The sequence below is a fragment of the Lasiodiplodia theobromae genome, assembly GCF_012971845.1.
Source record: "Lasiodiplodia theobromae strain AM2As chromosome Unknown scaffold_10, whole genome shotgun sequence".
Classification (NCBI taxonomy): domain Eukaryota; kingdom Fungi; phylum Ascomycota; class Dothideomycetes; order Botryosphaeriales; family Botryosphaeriaceae; genus Lasiodiplodia; species Lasiodiplodia theobromae.
In genome coordinates, this window is record NW_023336300.1 from 366,431 (window position 1) to 383,874 (window position 17,444).

Consider the following 17,444-nt stretch of genomic DNA (forward strand, 5'->3'; position numbering starts at 1 on the left):
CAGCGGTCTCCCGAAAGCGAGACGGACCCGCCGTCGTACTCGTTCGGCTCCCACAGGCCCCGCGCGTCACGGAAGAAGCCCAGAAGCCTCTCGGGAGCACTGGCTGCCGAACATAAACCTGTACAACGCTCCAGGCTCCCAGATATAATTAATAGGATAGAGCGCCCAGCCGTGAATTTTTGCCCCTCCACCTCTCTCTTGCATTCGTGCCCACCACCCCTCCTCTCGCTGCCACCCAGCCTTGGTCTGCTCGCACAGCCCTGCACACTTCGACAGACCGCACAATTGAGAGAGAGCCGCAACACCAAGCTCGGGCCTCCTGCCCGCCCCTTGTTCACCATGGCCAACGATGGGGACCAGCCTCAGCTCTCGACCGAGTCCGAAAAACACATAAGCCAGGCGCCTTCCTCGGCCACCGACGTGACGGCCAACAATGAGAAAGCATTGTTCAACGCAGCTGCCGCCCCGGCCGAAACGCCTGCACTGAATCCGGTCAACACCCAGAACATTGACGTCAAGGAAAGCGAAGAGGAGGAGACGGACCCTTTCGCTCACCTCCCGGAACATGAGAGGGCTATCTTGAAGCGGCAGCTCGACACTCCTGCCGTCAACATCTCCTACCTGGCTCTCTATCGCTATGCCAACAAGCTCGAGTGGATCATCATCGCCATCTCGTCCATCTGCGCCATTGCCGCCGGTGCTGTGCTCCCGCTCATGACCGTCGTCTTCGGCTCTCTCTCCGGCTCCTTCCAAGGCCTGTTCCAGAAAACCATATCTCCCAGCGAGTTCAACGATGAATTGACCAAGTTTGTTCTTTACTTTGTCTACCTCTTTATTGGCGAGTTCTTTACCTGCTACATTGCCACCGTCGGCTGGATCTATGTCGGCGAGCGCATCTCCTCCAGGATTCGGGAGAACTATCTCGCTGCCATCCTCCGCCAGAACGTCGGCTACTTCGACAAGCTTGGTGCCGGGGAGATCACGACCAGAATCACCGCTGACGCCAACCTGGTCCAAGATGGTATTTCCGAGAAGGTCGGTCTCGTCCAGCAGTCGGTTGCAACCTTCATCACTGCCTTTATCATCGGCTTCGTCAAGTACTGGAAGCTTACCTTGATCCTGTGCTCCACCATCTTCGCCATTGTCTTCACCATGGGAGGTGGCTCCACCTTTATCATGAAGTACAACAAGCAATCACTTGCTTCTTACGCTCTGGGAGGAACTGTTGTCGAGGAGGTTTTCAGTTCTATCAGGAACGCTGTGGCTTTTGGAACTCAGGATAAGCTTGCCCGTCAGTACAACGAGCACCTCGTTGTTGCTGAGTTCTGGGGCAAGAAGCAAAAGACGGTGCTCGCAGCCATGCTTGGCGCCATGATGACCATTGTCTACCTCAACTACGGCTTGGCATTCTGGATGGGCTCCAGATACCTTGTTGCAGGCGACATGACACTTTCCGACGTCTTGACTATTCTCCTTGCCGTCATGATTGGCGCCTTCTCCCTTGGCCACATCGGTCCTTGGCTGCAGTCTTTCACCACTGCCACTGCTGCCGCTTCGAAGATGTACAGCACCATCGACAGAGTCTCGCCTCTTGATCCCACTTCCAAGGAAGGGAGGAAGCTTGACCAACTTGAAGGACGCGTCGAGCTCAGGAGCGTCAAGCACATCTACCCCTCGCGCCCCGAGGTTACTGTCATGGACGGCGTTGATCTTGTCGTCGAGGCCGGCAAAACTACCGCCCTTGTCGGTGCCTCCGGGTCTGGAAAGAGTACCATTGTTGGGCTTGTCGAACGCTTCTACGACCCGGTTGGAGGCGAAGTCTTGCTGGACGGTGTAAACGTACAAGACCTCAACTTGCACTGGTTGCGCCAACAGATTGCCCTTGTTCAACAGGAGCCCGTCCTCTTTGCCACGACCATCTTCAACAACATCAAGCACGGTCTCATCGGCACGCAGTACGAGCAGATGGACGAAGGCAAAATCCGTGAAATGGTCGAAAATGCTGCCAGAATGTCCAACGCTCACGACTTCGTGTCTGCCCTTCCCGAAGGTTACGAGACCAACGTCGGTGAACGTGGCTTCTTGCTTTCCGGTGGCCAGAAGCAGCGTATTGCCATTGCTCGTGCCATTGTCAGCGACCCGAAGATTCTCCTTCTGGACGAAGCTACATCAGCTTTGGATACGAAAAGCGAGGGTGTTGTGCAAGCCGCACTGGACAAGGCTGCACAGGGGCGGACTACGATCGTCATCGCACATCGTCTCTCCACGATCAAGACTGCCGATAAGATTGTCGTCATGACCAAGGGCCGTATCGTCGAACAGGGCAACCACAATGAACTCTTGGAGAAGAAAGCTGCCTATTACAGTCTCGTGGAAGCTCAGAGAATTGCTGCAGCGAGCGAGAAGGTTGAAGAGGAAGAGACCGAGCCCACTGAAACCGACGATGAGCACCTCAAGCGCATCGCGTCATCTCATTCCGGCAAGGGCGCTTTCTCTTCTGACCCTGATGATGATGTGGCAGCAAGACTGAAGCGCACGCAAACTGGAAAGTCCGAGTCCAGCGTCGCCCTTTCCAAGAAGCAACCCGAGAAAATGCGGAATTACTCGCTGGCCACCCTCATCAAACTCATCGCAAGCTTTAACAAGCAGGAATGGCTTCTGATGCTTCAGGGGCTGTTCTGGTCCATCATCGCCGGTGGTGGTAATCCGACTCAAGCCGTCTTTTTCGCAAAGTCGATTTCCGCCTTATCCAAGCCTCCTTCGGAGTACGGCGAGCTTCGCTCCGAGGCAAACTTCTGGAGCTTGATGTATCTTATGTTGGCCCTCACTCAGCTGATTTCTTTTACGGCCCAGGGGTTGTGTTTTGCCGTCTGTTCTGAGAAGCTCATCCACCGCGTCCGTGATACTGCTTTCCGGACCATGCTTCGACAGGATATTGCCTTCTTCGACAAGGACGAAAACAGTGCAGGTGCTCTGACATCCTTCCTCTCCACGGAGACCACCGCCCTTGCCGGCTTGAGCGGAGCGACCCTTGGAACAATTTTCACGGTTCTGACAACACTTATCGGAGCTCTTGCGGTCGGCATCTCCATTGGATGGAAACTTGGTCTGGTCTGTACTTCGACCATCCCTGTGTTGCTCGTCTGTGGCTTCCTCCGATTCTGGATTTTGGCCCGCTTCGAGCAGCGGTCGAAGAAGGCGTACGAGGCTTCAGCTTCTTACGCTTGTGAGGCGACCTCGGCCATCCGCACCGTTGCTTCTCTGACTCGGGAGGAGGACGTCTACGTCAACTATCATCAGCAGCTGGCGGCACAAGGCTCGAAGAACTTGCGTTCAATTCTGCGGTCTTCGTCACTGTATGCGCTCTCTCAATCTGGCATGTTTCTGTGCACTGCCCTCGGTTTCTGGTACGGTGGGACGCTCATCGCCAAGGAAGAATACTCGCTGTTCCAATTCTTCGTGTGTTTCTCTGCCATCACCTTCGGTGCCCAGTCGGCTGGTACCATCTTCAGCTTCGCTCCGGACATGGGTAAGGCCAAGCATGCCGCTATCCAGTTGAAGACGCTATTTGATCGCAAGCCCGAGATCGACACCTGGTCCCAGGAGGGCGAGAAGCTTGAGACGATGGAGGGCAACATTGAATTCCGTAATGTGCACTTCCGCTACCCGACGCGCCCCGAGCAACCGGTTCTCCGTGGTCTCGATCTCACTGTCAAACCCGGTCAATACGTCGCTCTCGTTGGCGCCAGTGGCTGTGGTAAGAGTACCACGATCGCCCTCCTGGAACGTTTCTACGACCCTCTGACTGGCGGCATCTACGTCGACGGAAAGGAAATTTCTTCTCTCAACCTTAACGATTACCGCAGCTACATCGCGCTGGTCAGCCAGGAACCTACGTTGTACCAAGGCACCATTAGGGACAACATCTTGCTGGGAGCCGATCGTGAGAATGTGCCAGAAGAAGCCATCATCAAGGCCTGCAAGGACGCCAATATCTACGACTTCATCATGTCCCTTCCGTAAGTATTCGCTTGCTTTCAATGCTAATGTGAATGAAGAAAGCTAACAATCATCGCGTAGTGAGGCTTTCAACACCGTTTGCGGCAGCAAAGGCACGCTCCTCTCTGGCGGTCAGAAGCAACGTATCGCCATCGCCCGCGCCCTCCTCCGCGACCCCAAGATCTTGCTGCTCGACGAAGCCACCTCTGCGCTCGACTCCGAGTCAGAGAAGGTCGTCCAGGCGGCACTTGATGCCGCCGCCAAGGGTCGCACCACCCTCGCTGTCGCCCATCGTCTTAGCACCATCCAGAAAGCCGATGTCATCTACGTCTTCGACGGAGGCAAGGTTGTTGAGTCGGGTACACACAACGAGCTGCTGGCACGCAAGGGCAGGTACTTTGAATTGGTCAGCTTGCAGAGCTTGGAGAAGCAAAAGTAGTTGTCGATAATGTTTGGGCGGCGATTCAAGTATTTTGGCTTTTGCTACTTGCATATGAGACGGCGTTGGGAGCATAGCAGATTCTCTTACCTCAGGTTGAGGTTTTTCAGATACCACACTCTTGGACGGTTGGTTGTGGTTACAACCTCAAAAGTGCTCACTTTATCACCCCACTACAAACTTTTAGTATACAGACTAGAATTCTCCGTTAGAAAATAAACCACTCTCAACCTCAAAACAAAAAAGAAGTAATTACACCATCTAGCCCTCCTATTAATCGTTATCAGCGCCAACAGTATATTCAGTAATCAACAGGCTCAGGCATACGGTGCTGTCTAGCCACTATCATTTTAATAAATACACAATTAAATACTAACATAAAACCTATCGACCAGCTTATTCTCAAATACACACAACCTTATAATTAAATTTCTCAACGCAAATTACCACACGCTAATAATATTTTAGTCTCACCTACGTTACCTTAACATTTACTTACCTTGCAGCGTTTTTAACACTAGAGACTGGGAAAGAAGTAACTCAATGGTGTGAACATGGTACTCCATCTTTTCAAACATTAACTAGAGCAATTAAAAAAAAAAAACTCATTCGCAAGAACATACCTGTCTTTAAGCTCTTACAAACATGACGTGTAAGTTGTAGATACAATAGCCGTCTCCACAGCCGTGTCATGTATAGACATCGGCACAGTTGGTATTTCACACATAAGAGAATATAGATCGTATTTTCTTTTTTTATTCTCATCTATCCAAGACTGCTGCTTTGGATTCCTACAACTCTCGCCATTCTCCACCGGACCAAATCACCATATTCTCACGGGTCTACAGCCAGTAAGAGGAGGAGAGAACTGAAAAAATAAAAAAAATAAAGAAACAGAGACTGCTCGCAATTATGCATTCCATTTGTCTTTGACAGAGTCCAATCCATCTCTTGCATCGTCACGTCATAAAATTTCCATCTCAGGATATCACTCTTTTCCCTCGCCCAAACGCCAGTGGATGAATGTGTGCTTTTTTTTTTTGTCTTCTTCTTTACCTTGTCTTGCCGAAAATCAGGCTTCAATCACGCCACTTGACGAAGACTTCGTCTGTTCTGAATCTTTGGGTGCACGTGGTGTCCTTGAAGGGCATCTTCACGCCCGACTCATACGCCAGCAAGCCAGCCTGGGCAATCATGATACCGTTGTCGATGCAGAAGCGCTCGTCCGTGGCATATACGCTGCCGCCACGATCTCTCGCCATGAGTCCCATCATCTCCTGCAACCTCTCATTGCAACCTACGCCTCCGACAATTAAAACCTGCGCAGAGCCCACATGGGCCATTGCCCGCTCCGTGATCTCGACCAGCATGGCAAAAATAGTCTCCTGTAAGGAGAAGCACAGATCCGCCGCCGTGATCAGCTCGCCATCTTCTTCGCTGCGTAGCCTCTGGTCTTCGGGCAGGCTGTCGTCGATCTTGGCGGCCAGCTCATCAACGGATGCCTTCACACCAGAGAAACTGACATCCATTCCCTTGACGGCGTAGGGCAGCTCGACGAGATGCTTGCCCTTTTTGGCGAGCTGCTCGATGTTGTAGCCGGGGGCTGGGTCGTTGGGGATGCGCAGGGTGCGGGCGAAGCGGTCGAGGCAGTTGCCGATTGCAATGTCCAGCGTCTCACCGAAGATGCGGTAGCGCTGGGCGGCGTAGGCGATGACCTGCGTGTTGCCGCCCGAGACATATAGAACGACCGGGTTCTCGGCGCCGGTGATGGCGCGGCCCATCTCAATGTCTGGTAACGAGCCAGGACGTCAGCAACCGTCCGTTGTCACGAGCAGGGGGTTGGGCGCAGCATACGTCCTACACAGTGGTTGACGCCAACCAACTCCTTCCCCCACATGAGCGACAGCGTGCGCGCGGCGACGGCGACGCTCTGTAGCGGGGCGCCCATGCCGGGGCCCTTGGTGTAGCAGATGCAGTCCAGGTCGTCAACCGTCACGCCGGCCTGGCGCATGGCCTGCTTGACCAGGCGCACCACCCAGGCGCGGTGGTGTTTGGCGACATCTTTGGGCAGGAAGCCTTCGCCCGGCGGCGAGTTGTAGGTGTGGCGCAGGTTCGCCAGCACAATGGGCTCCTTGCCCGGGGCGGGATGCGAGATGATGCCCACACCGAGCTTGTTAGCACTGCCTTCGAGACCCAGTGCGATCATGGTGCTGGCGGGGCAAAATGCGAGGAGGGTTGTTAGAATTGGTATCGATAAGATTGGCCCGAGCATGAGCTGTCGGGAATAATGGTGCGTCCGGCCCTAGTGGGGCGCTAGCCGGCTTACATAGACACTCTGTGTGCGTGCGTGCTGCTGCAGGAATATTGTCTCCCGCCTGCTCCACCACTCTCTTCTCGCCTCGCTCACGGCACTGTCTATTCTGCGCTTCGCTCCGGGAGAAATGGCGCTCCAGGATGATTTCCAGGAAAGGTCTGCAGCCTTCATGCGCTGGCTTCCTTCCGCCTCCGCAACCGTTTCCGACAAGGTCAAACTGGACGACCTGAGGCACCGTCGCGCTGGCAGAGGTCTGGGTACGTAGGGATCCGTTACCCCTCTCGAGAGCGCTCCGCTCTCCCGCCCTCGCCACATGTCCAGGCCAGACGCTAACTGCTCCCTCTCCAGTCGCCGTGCAGGACATCCAGGAGGGTGAGGTGCTCTTCGCCATCCCCCGCTCCGCAGTCCTCAGCGCCGCCAACTCCTCCCTGTCCACCACCCTGCCCCAGATCTTTGAGGAACTGGACCCGTGGGGCTCGCTCATTGTCACCATGATCTACGAGTATTTGCGCGGCGATGCTTCGCCGTGGAAGCCGTACTTCGACGTCCTCCCCACCGACTTCGACACCTTGATGTTCTGGTCCGACGACGAGCTGGCCGAGCTGCAAGCAAGCGCTGTGCTGCAGAAGATCGGCAAGGATTCGGCCAACGAGCTGTTCAACGGCACCGTCATCCCCCTCCTTCGCCGCCATGCCGACGTCTTTTTCCCTGACCCGGCCTCCGCCCAAGGGGTCACTGAAGACCAGCTCTTGGCGCTAGCCCACCGCATGGGCAGCACCATCATGGCTTACGCCTTCGACATTGAGCCCGACCAAGCCACCAAGGAGGTTGATGAGGAAGGTTACGCCTCGGAAGAGGAGGACGAGGCCCTGCCTAAGGGCATGGTGCCCCTTGCCGACATGCTCAATGCTGACGCCGACCGCAACAACGCACGCCTGCACTACGGCCCAGACGTCTTGACCATGGAGGCAATCGCTGACATTAAGGCTGGAGACGAAATCTTCAACGACTACGGCCCATTGCCACGAAGCGACCTGGTGCGCCGTTACGGCTACTGCACTCCTTTTTACGAGCAGTATGACGTTGTCGAGATCCCAACCGACCTCATCGTCGAGTCCTTCAAGGGTGTGACCTCCGATCAGGAGATCGAGGAAAAGGTGAGCTTCCCGACTCATCCGTATGAACGTTTTGCTCACTTTTAACCGCGCAGCTTGCCTACCTGGAGGACCAAGACCTGTTGGAGACCGGCTACGACATTGGTCGCAACCCCGAAGAAGACCCCGCGGCTGTCGTGAGCCCGGAGTTGGGCCTCCTGCTCGCCACGCTCTACCTCCCGCACGCAGACTTCCAGCGCATGCAGAAGAAGGGCAAATTCCCCAAGCCGGACCTTACGCCGCAGATGGCTGCTCTGATGCAGCAAGTCGTCGCCAAGCGCATTGCCCAGTATCCCACCTCCCTTGCCGAGGATATGCAACGCGTGTCTTCTGGTACCGACCTGGGCAACGCCAGGAAGGCTATGGCCTGTGCGGTGCGCATTGGGGAGAAAGAGATCCTGGAATCTGCCGCAAAACTTCTGACAAAGCTCGCATCTGATTCGTCCAAGAGAGATGGCGACGACGTCGGTGAGGGCTCGTCGAACAAGAGAAGGAGAGTCGCCTAAATTAGTGGCAAGCCGTTTTTGGCTGTGGAAAGACTCAAGCGAGAAAGAAGGTGCGAAACCGAAGAAAACGCACAAAGAGAAAATCGGAACATTGAAAAGGGCTTGATTGACTCGACTCGCCGAGTCGCAGTTGCATTCGGATATGCGTTCTCGCCCCCTCGATGATTGCTCGCCCGTCTGCGTCGACTGGAAAGATCGCAAAGAAGTGCGCTATTCTACACGGTGAAGGAATCCCAATTTCCGCTTTTCCAACGACTTGCCCATGACCGGACAAAAAATCCTCTCCGCATGCCTACCCTTCGGCACACCCGTCCGGCTCGCCTGGAACCTCTCCTGCACTAACTACTGTACATAAACAAAAGCCATCCTTCTTACTGGTCCGGAGAAAAAGCAAAAAGAATTTTCCTGAGTCCGCTGATCCGACAATGGTATATCCGTCTATCGTTATCGTTTAGGGGGAGAGGTGAGTGGTTTAAGAAGAGGGGGTGACTCGCGGTTTGCGGTGCCGGTGACTGGGATTCTGTTGCATCAGGGGGTGAAGAGCACGGAAATAGTGAAGAGCGGGCGGCATCTCGACACGGCACTTTGGCGGCATTATAAGGATGGAAGACCGGACCCTTTCCCGACTCAGCTGGGACCGTTTGTTATCCTTTGAGGTGTTGGCTGGCCGGCTTGTGCGGGATGCTGCTGCCCCTGCGCTGCTGCTGCTGCGGCGGCGGCCAGACTCCGTCGCGCCGCTGCTTGCTGCATTGCGGCCTCTCTGGAAACGGACCGATCCATCAGAATACGGTACTTGATGGCAGCATCAGCGTAGAAGTCGACAGGGATGACGTCATCCTCTTCATCGCTGTCCCTGTCATACTTGAAGCGCTCTGCTACACGATCGTCAATGTCCTCATTTGCGGGCCGCTTCAGTCCTCGCCGATCTATCATGAGACGCCCACCACGACCTGTCCTTCGCCTGAACGATGGCCGTCCAGCAAAGGATTCCTGCGGCGGAGTGGCATAGCGAACCAGGCTGTTTTCGTCGCCGCGCTTTTCAGTCAGGGCTTGGTGCTGCTTGTTGGCATCTGCCGCCTCTTCTGACGATACGGACGCAGGAGGCGTTGGCAAATACTCTGTCATGGCGGCACGGAAAGCTGGCTGGCTCTCTTCTTCGAGAGGCGGGGTTATGGCTCGCCAAGTCACGTCCACGTAGTGTTTGTTCCACTCGCGGTGCTTCTCCTTGTTCGTCTCGATCGAGCGAGTGATTTCGTCCTCCCGCTTCGCGAGCTGCTCCTCCAGGGTGATGAGGTCGTTGTCCAGCGGACGACCATCGACACGGGAGAGCTGAGGCTTGGAGACCATACCAGGAACGCCACGTTGTATGGCATTTGGATCGAGCTTCGGCTTCGGCTTCGGAGCAGGCTACCGACATTGTTAGCATCGCGCCCGATATCAAGGTAAGTGGAAGGGTGAGCCGCACTCTTTGATTGATGAGATCCTCGTCGTCGCCCTTGATGCCCAGATTGCGCTTGATTTCTTTGACCTCCATCCGCTTCTCGAAGATTAGTCTGTCGTTGACCAGCTGATCTCTCCGTCCATATTCTCGCTGCTTCACAAAGTACATCAGTTCCCTTGCCTGTTCGAGCTCGTGTCTCAGCTTCTTCAGCTTCTCGGTCACTTGGGCATCTCTGCCGCGAGTCTTGCGAGCCTGGCGGACTTCGCGCCGTCTGAAGCAGACGTACGGGTCCGAGTCATCAGTCTCAAGGTTTGTTTCGAACTTGAGCATCGGCATCAAGCTATGGTTGCCGCGCTTTAGCCGCTGTTGCTTCCAGTAGTCGTAGATGTCTTTTGCGAACTTCTGCGCGGGATCACTAATGGTCTCATCGAAGCTGTTTTCAAACTCCTCATACGGAAGAGCCGGGGGGTTGTCTACAGCAGCGAAGGGCTGCTTCTCCTGCGCCGTGCGCTCGAAGAAGTCAAAAACCTCCTCGAACCAGTCCTCGGTGCACTGCATGCCGGGGGGCTTTTTCGCGTTCAGAGCCTTGAGGGCAACCTCATCCTCACTCGTCATGCAGTACTGCGTACCTTTGCAGTCTTCGACGGTCGACGAAAAGCGGATGTACGTGGCAGGCTGCACCCACCGTTTCGGATACACATCGTCATACTTCAGCTTACTCACAGTAGCATCGGGGGTGGGGATGTAGAGCTGTGAGACTTTGCCGCCAACGGCGGCAGCGTTGATGACGGCTTGGAGATGGTGTTCCTAGGTCAAGTTGGTCAGGGTCCGAACTTCTCAACCGGTGGGCGCAACGTGTGATAAGAAGATGACACGCATCTGCAAGTGAGGTAAGTTGGGAGTGATGATGGGAGACTTACTATCTCTTCGCCCTTTTCAACACCAGTCTCAACCTTGGGGATGTGGCGCTGCGCCTCGTCATCGGCGAGATTCTCGACCTCACTCTCGCGCAAAATGGCCAAGTTCTGCTTGGTAGACAGCTTGCGCTGACGGAAGCGCTGGCTGGAGATGCGTTGCGTCATCTTGGCTGCGAGCGAGGCTGAGCGTAGTGATGATTATTTGTTGCTGCAGCCTACAGGCGTAAGGTGAGGCCTTCCATGTGACGGCAAGAAATTAAAATCAGAAAGTTGGAAAGCAGCCTTGCTTGAGAGACGGCGCTGCAAAGTCAGAAACGAACGAACAGGGCCTGTCGTGAAGATGGAATGGTTGGCGCAGTGAAAATACGTAAAAGCCGATGTTTGTTCGCCGGGTTGGTTGCGACGCTGGTGCGCGTTGCGTTGGTGGCCCCGGTCGCGGAAGAATTGTGGTGCAGAGCCGGACAGGAATTTTTCGGGCGGTCGGGCACCCCCTTGCGAACCCCCGACTGCGAGCGACGTGGAGGAAAGTGTCGCGATGGCCGAGCAACACGTCGCGCGCACGGCGCCTCAACGCGCTGCGATAGCCGAGACTGCACCGTCAGGCGAAAATTCAGTCGCTCAAATGTCGGTTTCCGACTTTTGTGAGAGTTTTGCGATGGATTTGGGGGTAGTTCTTGATGAAGTCGGTGTGTTGGGGCGATACGGTGGTTCGCCGGTCGCAGCGCTGCGCAGTGTGTGTGAGTAGGGGGGCGCGGGCTCGATGGGCGACCGGGCTGGCTTAGGGTGGGCAGGCGCGCGAGCGAGTCGACCGTTTGGCAAGGAACTGGGCCGCGTCGCCGCCTCTGGCTTCGCTCGCGTCACGTAAGCGATCCGCGCCAAGACTTGATGTCCCCTTCTGGTTGTCGCCCTTCCCAGCCTCTCAGCTTGTGCCCAGCGGACGCTAAATTCCTTGGTCTCTCACGCAAACTTCAGACAACATCACACTGCTCAGAGCTTGCTGCAGTGACGAGTCGCGCCACAGCACCCTGCACGCAATTCTGAATTCCTCACTCCACGCGAGTTGCTTCTGCAGGAAAGCTCCCCGCAACAGAAAAAGGACCCTGCTGTTCTTAGGCGGAAACAGAACAACAGGTAAAGATGACGGCAGCATGATGATAGGGAACGGAATGCATCAAGCCACAATGAGAAACGCTAAGGCCTGCAAAGCGACGCGTGCAACCTCGATGCGCTTGTGTCCTCTTGAGACTCATCTCATCGCCGAAGGAAAATTGACAAAAGAAAGTCAAGACACTTACGTTGCAGAGGGGTGCCTCGCGGCCGTTAGCCTTGCTGCCAGGGGTATACGCGCTCGCGTTCTCAATTTCTATATTTAAATGGCATTTAGACAAGAAGCAAATCAATAGCACCGTCGTAGCCTCGTCGTGAAAGCGCCCCATTATTCTTCGTTCTTCCGCTTTAAATGCATCATTCGTGACGTCCAGCCACCCTCTAACAGTCCCGAGCGGGTATTCTTTCCTGTTGAGCTGCCATCGGGTATCTCCGGCGTGTCCATTCAGAGGAACAGCGTCTTGTGGACCGCGGGCTCTGTCGCCATAGCGGTGCGCAACGGCGCCGTCAATCGTGATCAGGTGCCACGATCGTCATGCCGGGCTCGCGAGGAAAAATTCTGTAATGATTAGATCAGTGAAGCAATGTTCACACCGAGAAACTTATTATTCCCCGGTGTCACTCGTTGGCTTGTACATGATAGTTGTAAGAAACTGTTTCTCGTTAGTGACTGCTGTGTCAGACATCGGTAGTAGAGTTGGGTGAACGTGCCTTTCGTTTGTACCGCGTCGTTGCGCTGGTCGCCAGCACATTATGTTTGATGCTACTTGTGGCGAGATGATTGAGCACAGTGTGGTTGGGCATGTTTAGCACACTGCTGTCGTCCTTCATAGGCATGCTGCCGTTGAGAATGCTTTTGCTGAGCATCACAGGGAGAGACGGCGGCGGCGGCGTGGTATTCAGCACCGCACTCGCCCGTGCAAATTTGCTAGACTCTTCTTCCGCATCCAGGTCGGCCAAGTACTGCGGGATTACGCAATGGTACTGCTTCGGCGGCGCCGGGGCCACGGGGACAGGATTGCTGGTTGCTGCGGCTGGCGTCTCCGGGCCCGACGGGTTCGCCTGCGTAATTTGCTGGAGTTCGGGCGACGGAGGCAATATTTGGGGCGGGTTGACGCCTGCAGGAGCCTGCGCCTCCGGTTTCTCATCCGCCGGGCGCTGCTGCCCAGGGATATCGACGGGCGCGGTGGGCTGAGGCTGCTGTGCTTGAGGGATATCATCCGGCGATACTTCCAGGTAGTTGACGAGTATGTTGGTGAAGTCGACAGCGGTTGGCAACTCGGAAGAGAGCTGCATCTCGTTGTCGACGAGGAATTTGAGGTGATGGGTGCCGGGCTGCAGGTGGATGGTGGCAGAGAAAGCATCCTTGTGTTTGCTCGGTCCACTGTAGGCCTCGTCAGTATCTGGTGTAACTCAAGAGCAACCTGGCGTGAGACATGGGGCAGCATTTGGAGGAAACGCCGCGGTGTCACCAGAAGCATTGGCGCGCTCGCACTTACTTCTTATGCAGTCGAAACTTCTTATTCCATCCTGCAAATGTGCCGGTGACGTAGACCTTCTCTCCGGGACCCAGCCACTCGATGATGGTGGGGACGGTTGGTTGCAGACCGCCCTCGGTGTCGAAGTTGTCGTCCGCCACATCGTCCTCGTCGGCGGTAGTACTGCTCAGCACCGAGGTGCGGCGGGGGAGCACGCCGTCGATGCTCTCCGGATCGATTGGGGCCGTCAGATCGGCTGGCGAGATGATGGGCGAGCCGGGCGTGTGGACCTCCTCCTCAATGGGCAGCGGCAGCCGTGGCGGGCGCGTAAAGGTTGCGGCCTGCATGTGGTAGGCATCCGACTGCGACGACGCGTCGGCAGCGTCGGGCGGCGACGACGAGGGCGCGCGGGCGGCCGCCTGCGGCACGTCGACTGGCTGGGTGAGGGGCGAGGGCTCAGCAGGCGGCGGCGGCGAAGGCTCGCGCTGGTCCTTCTCGTGGCTCTGGCCGCTTCCCATCCTCTCGAGCGTGGTAATGTCGTGCGGCTTGAGCGTCGGCGTAGCTACCGAGTGGGCGCGGCCGCGCGAGTCGGGGCGAAGCGGCCTGGCGGCGGTCGAGTGTGCAGTCGCGCTCTCGAGGCTCGCGGAAGGCGGAGCGGCGCTGGCTTTGGCGTTGGAGAGGGCCTGGATGGACTCGCGGCGACGCGGTTCTCTGCGCACATGGTTCACCGCTTGGTTGCTTATCGGCGCGGTCGCGTGCGGCGGGCCCTGGGGCGAGCTGGTGCTCTGGCGGGACGACGAGGGGTTGTTGCCCATCGCTCACGCTGTGTCTCGCGGCGCGCGTCCTGGGGCCGGGCGGCAGCAGGCGGGCAGCGGGCAGCGAGTCCGATCCGAGTCTGCTATGGCGGTGCGGCAGCCAAAGGCGGGCCTCGTCATGGACCTGGGACCTGGGCGGGCGATGTGCGTGCGGTGCAGCAGTGGGCGGGTTGCGGAGGGCCAGGGCTCGCAGCGGGTCTCTCTGCCCCAGGAGGAGCGCCGCGTCTGCCGATCGAGCTCCAGGCAATCACCATCCTCCCGCGGCATCCACCCCCGTCCGAAGGCGCCTTGACGATGTGACCGGCGTGAGGGCAGCTCAATTCGCGACCTGCTCTGAGGTCATCTGCACCTCCTCGGTATGCTCCCTGGCCCGCGAGCCCAGATGACACCTGACCTATCCAGGCCGCAAGCCCGTTGATCCAAATCCAACCACGCTCGCCCCACCGCCCGCCATGGACGATGGTACCGCCCTGCTGCTGGCCGTTCCCTACTATCTGTTCGTCCTGCCCGTCTCCGCCATCCTGAGCGTCCTCTTCGCCGTCCTGTCACGGCTCTACAATGCCCTGCAATTCGTCCTGCTGCCCTTCATCTACCTTGCGCACTTTGCTTGGCGCGCCGTTGTTTTTCCCTTCGTCATGCTCGCAAAACTCGAGGTAAGCCCGATCCCGTGTGCACCTTCCCCACCCGTCTCCCATCTGATTGCACCGTCAGACTCTCTATGTCTATCTTGGCGTTGCGGGGATTGTTGGCGTGACAACCGGCGGCATCCTCTACTTCAGCTTTAGTGTGCTGAAGTCTGCCTTCAACCTTGACTCGCCCGAAGAGTTCTCCGGGGCTACGGCTGCGGAATACAGAGCTGCCCGACGCAAAAAGAAGGCTGCTCAAAGAAATGCCGGCGCTCCTATGCCAATGGACAGCTCGAGCCAATTGAGAGAAATTCCTCGGTCCAAGAGGCGAGACCTTTTAGCCCAGACAATCCTAGAAGAAGACGATGCAGACTTCTGAAATGAATAATCACGAGCTGCTTCCAAATCCTACTAGGCTCTTCTGTATGACTAAGACCTAACGGTATCCCTGGCTTGGAGTTCCTACATCGTCACAAACCATGGAATGGGGCGTGAGCACTATTAGTTCCTCTTGAGCTAAGCATCGCGGCTCTCCTTCAATTTGGTTGCTCTCTAGCCCGATTATGGCCCAACTTGTGTAGAAGACTTGCTGTATTCGTATTCGCAATTTACACATTACCTTTTCCCCCGAGGATGCAATGCTGTGCAATGTTATGCAGATGTGCCTTTCAAGTATCACTCTGGCTCTGGTGTGTACCTCGATATGCGAGAACTGATAAGATAAGATGAGATAAGATCTCCACGAGTCAGTGTCACCCTGAGTCAGCACAGACCTGGGCGACTTCTTAACGTCCAAACCAGCCAGACATCGCCACCATTTCCTTCGACAACACAAACAAAATTCCTCACCACCGCGACTCCTGGGCCCTCACTAGGCTCTCCACCAAATAATATCGTCAAAAGCTCTGTCAACGACAGCTTTAGCCATCAGCAGCACCGACTTCCTCAACTTGCGCGACTAGCTCCACCCCTCACAAGCTTTACTCCGTGTCAGAAAAATGGGGCGCGCTGAGGTCGGTTCCACGAAATGGCAGGCCAACAAGATGAAGTCCAAGGGGCTTCAGCGACTGAGATGGTAAGCCACCTAACGCATATTGCCGTTCGAGATTTCACACTTTCAAATCCGAGATTCCACACTTTCAAGTTCTAACTTTGAACTGTAGGTACTGTGAACCATGCAAAAAGCAGTGTAGGGATGAAAATGGCTACAAGTGTCACACGCAATCCGAATCACATGTCAGGACTATGGTGCTGATCGGCGAGGACCCACGCAAAGCCATCAACGAGTACTCCCAGCAGTTTTTGAGAGATTTTCTCCTGTTGTTGCGAACTGCGCACGGCGAGAAGAAGATTAACCTCAATCACTTCTATCAGACGTACATCGCTAATAAAGGTGAGCTCTCTTCTATTGTTCTATCCTTGGCCGACAACCTGACATGACTGACTTTTTCCAGAACACATTCACATGAACGCTACGAAGTGGCCCTCACTTACCGAGTTCGGCAAGTACTTGGGAAGAGAAGGCATATGCCGAGTGTCAGAGGACGAAAAGGGCCACGGGCTTTGTATCTCATGGATCGACAACAGCCCCGAGGCGCTGCGGCGCCAGGACGCTATCCGAAAGAAGGAGCGGCAGGAGAAGGGCGATGAGGAGCGTGAGCAGCGCATGATCCAGGAGCAGGTGGAGAAGGCGCGTGCCGAAGCCAAGGTCGATGCCGAGCGGCATGATGAGGAGACGCAGCTGCAAAGGAAAGAGGGAGAAAAGATTCAGTTGAACCTCAAGCCGTCAGTCGCAAAGACCCCAAGCCCACCTCAGCTCACCGGCCCATCTCAGCCTCCAGCTGCGGACGCTCAAGTGGAGGCAACCGAGGATCCAGCACAGGCAGCAGAGAAAGAGAGCGATGCAGCTGCTCCCGCGGCGAAGCCAGCATTCTCGATGGGTTTGGGCAACAGCAAGCCTAAGAATGTCTTTTCGTCGAAGAAAAACCCTCTTGCCAGCAAGAAGGTTGTTGTAAAGGAGCAGCCCAAGAAGATGAGCGAGGCAGAGCGTATCATGAGGGAGGAAATGGAACGGAAGCGTCTTCGAGAGGGTGGGGGACCAGCTGGTGGAGCCAAGCGTCAGCGGATAGGATGAGCTGACACAATACCACTATTCTCGTCTCCCAGCAGACGTTGTTTGATTTAGCGCGGCGTTGGGGGCCACCTTTGGCATGGGCATTATCTCGGTCGGACTAGGCGCGGACACGGCGAAGCGGCTGCAGTATTGTCTCTTCACTAAAACGTACATACATACAGCACAGTGCCTCAATCGGAGCAGCACATCTTACGGTGATTGGAGTGAACAGACGTGGGCATGAGACCGGAAGCGGCGGAATGGCTGTGAAACTGGCCGTTTGCCGGCATGGGGTTGTTGCAAGTGACGCTTGTCTCTCGCATTCGCGCGAATACGCATACGCGTATCGCGGCCGAGGCAGAATTCGATGGCGTTTCGTAGCGGCCGCGTCACCTTGGCCTCACAGCGCCAAACGCTCGGCAACGCACGAGCCACGACTAGGAGAACTGGAGCACACCATGCAATCAGCGCAGCTTGATACAGCCAAAGCGAGGCAAGATAGGCGTGCACCGTCGCAGCGGGTGTGGTGCAGCCA

The 17,444-nt window shown here is 56.1% G+C and overlaps 7 protein-coding genes across 7 annotated transcripts; 4 read left to right on the top strand and 3 right to left on the bottom strand.

The window, feature by feature from the left end:
• Positions 1-339: 339 nt before the first annotated feature.
• Positions 340-4,438, top strand: LTHEOB_3899 (ABC multidrug transporter mdr1; the record flags this gene model as incomplete). The annotated part of the gene is made up of 2 exons (XM_035512872.1): positions 340-4,019; positions 4,081-4,438. The coding sequence occupies 2 exons, from the start codon at positions 340-342 to the stop codon at positions 4,436-4,438; spliced, it is 4,038 nt and encodes a 1,345-aa protein (XP_035375292.1).
• A 1,079-nt stretch (positions 4,439-5,517) lies between these two features.
• LTHEOB_3900 (O-sialoglycoprotein endopeptidase) lies at positions 5,518-6,644 on the bottom strand (the record flags this gene model as incomplete). Its single annotated transcript, XM_035512875.1, has 2 exons — positions 5,518-6,227; positions 6,293-6,644. 2 exons carry the CDS (start codon positions 6,642-6,644, stop codon positions 5,518-5,520), a joined length of 1,062 nt encoding a protein of 353 aa, XP_035375293.1.
• A 277-nt stretch (positions 6,645-6,921) lies between these two features.
• On the top strand, positions 6,922-8,412 carry LTHEOB_3901 (Set domain-containing protein; the record flags this gene model as incomplete). The annotated part of the gene is made up of 3 exons (XM_035512876.1): positions 6,922-7,009; positions 7,101-7,909; positions 7,963-8,412. The coding sequence occupies 3 exons, from the start codon at positions 6,922-6,924 to the stop codon at positions 8,410-8,412; spliced, it is 1,347 nt and encodes a 448-aa protein (XP_035375294.1).
• Positions 8,413-9,039: 627 nt separating this feature from the next.
• Positions 9,040-10,935, bottom strand: LTHEOB_3902 (Enhancer of polycomb-like protein; the record flags this gene model as incomplete). Its single annotated transcript, XM_035512877.1, has 3 exons — positions 9,040-9,819; positions 9,878-10,660; positions 10,774-10,935. 3 exons carry the CDS (start codon positions 10,933-10,935, stop codon positions 9,040-9,042), a joined length of 1,725 nt encoding a protein of 574 aa, XP_035375295.1.
• A 1,620-nt stretch (positions 10,936-12,555) lies between these two features.
• On the bottom strand, positions 12,556-14,170 carry LTHEOB_3903 (Carbohydrate-binding module family 48 protein; the record flags this gene model as incomplete). Its single annotated transcript, XM_035512878.1, has 2 exons — positions 12,556-13,261; positions 13,377-14,170. 2 exons carry the CDS (start codon positions 14,168-14,170, stop codon positions 12,556-12,558), a joined length of 1,500 nt encoding a protein of 499 aa, XP_035375296.1.
• A 452-nt stretch (positions 14,171-14,622) lies between these two features.
• On the top strand, positions 14,623-15,175 carry LTHEOB_3904 (uncharacterized protein; the record flags this gene model as incomplete). The annotated part of the gene is made up of 2 exons (XM_035512879.1): positions 14,623-14,823; positions 14,882-15,175. 2 exons carry the CDS (start codon positions 14,623-14,625, stop codon positions 15,173-15,175), a joined length of 495 nt encoding a protein of 164 aa, XP_035375297.1.
• Positions 15,176-15,794: 619 nt separating this feature from the next.
• Positions 15,795-16,930, top strand: LTHEOB_3905 (Zinc finger C2H2-type protein; the record flags this gene model as incomplete). The annotated part of the gene is made up of 3 exons (XM_035512880.1): positions 15,795-15,871; positions 15,960-16,189; positions 16,251-16,930. 3 exons carry the CDS (start codon positions 15,795-15,797, stop codon positions 16,928-16,930), a joined length of 987 nt encoding a protein of 328 aa, XP_035375298.1.
• Positions 16,931-17,444: the final 514 nt, after the last annotated feature.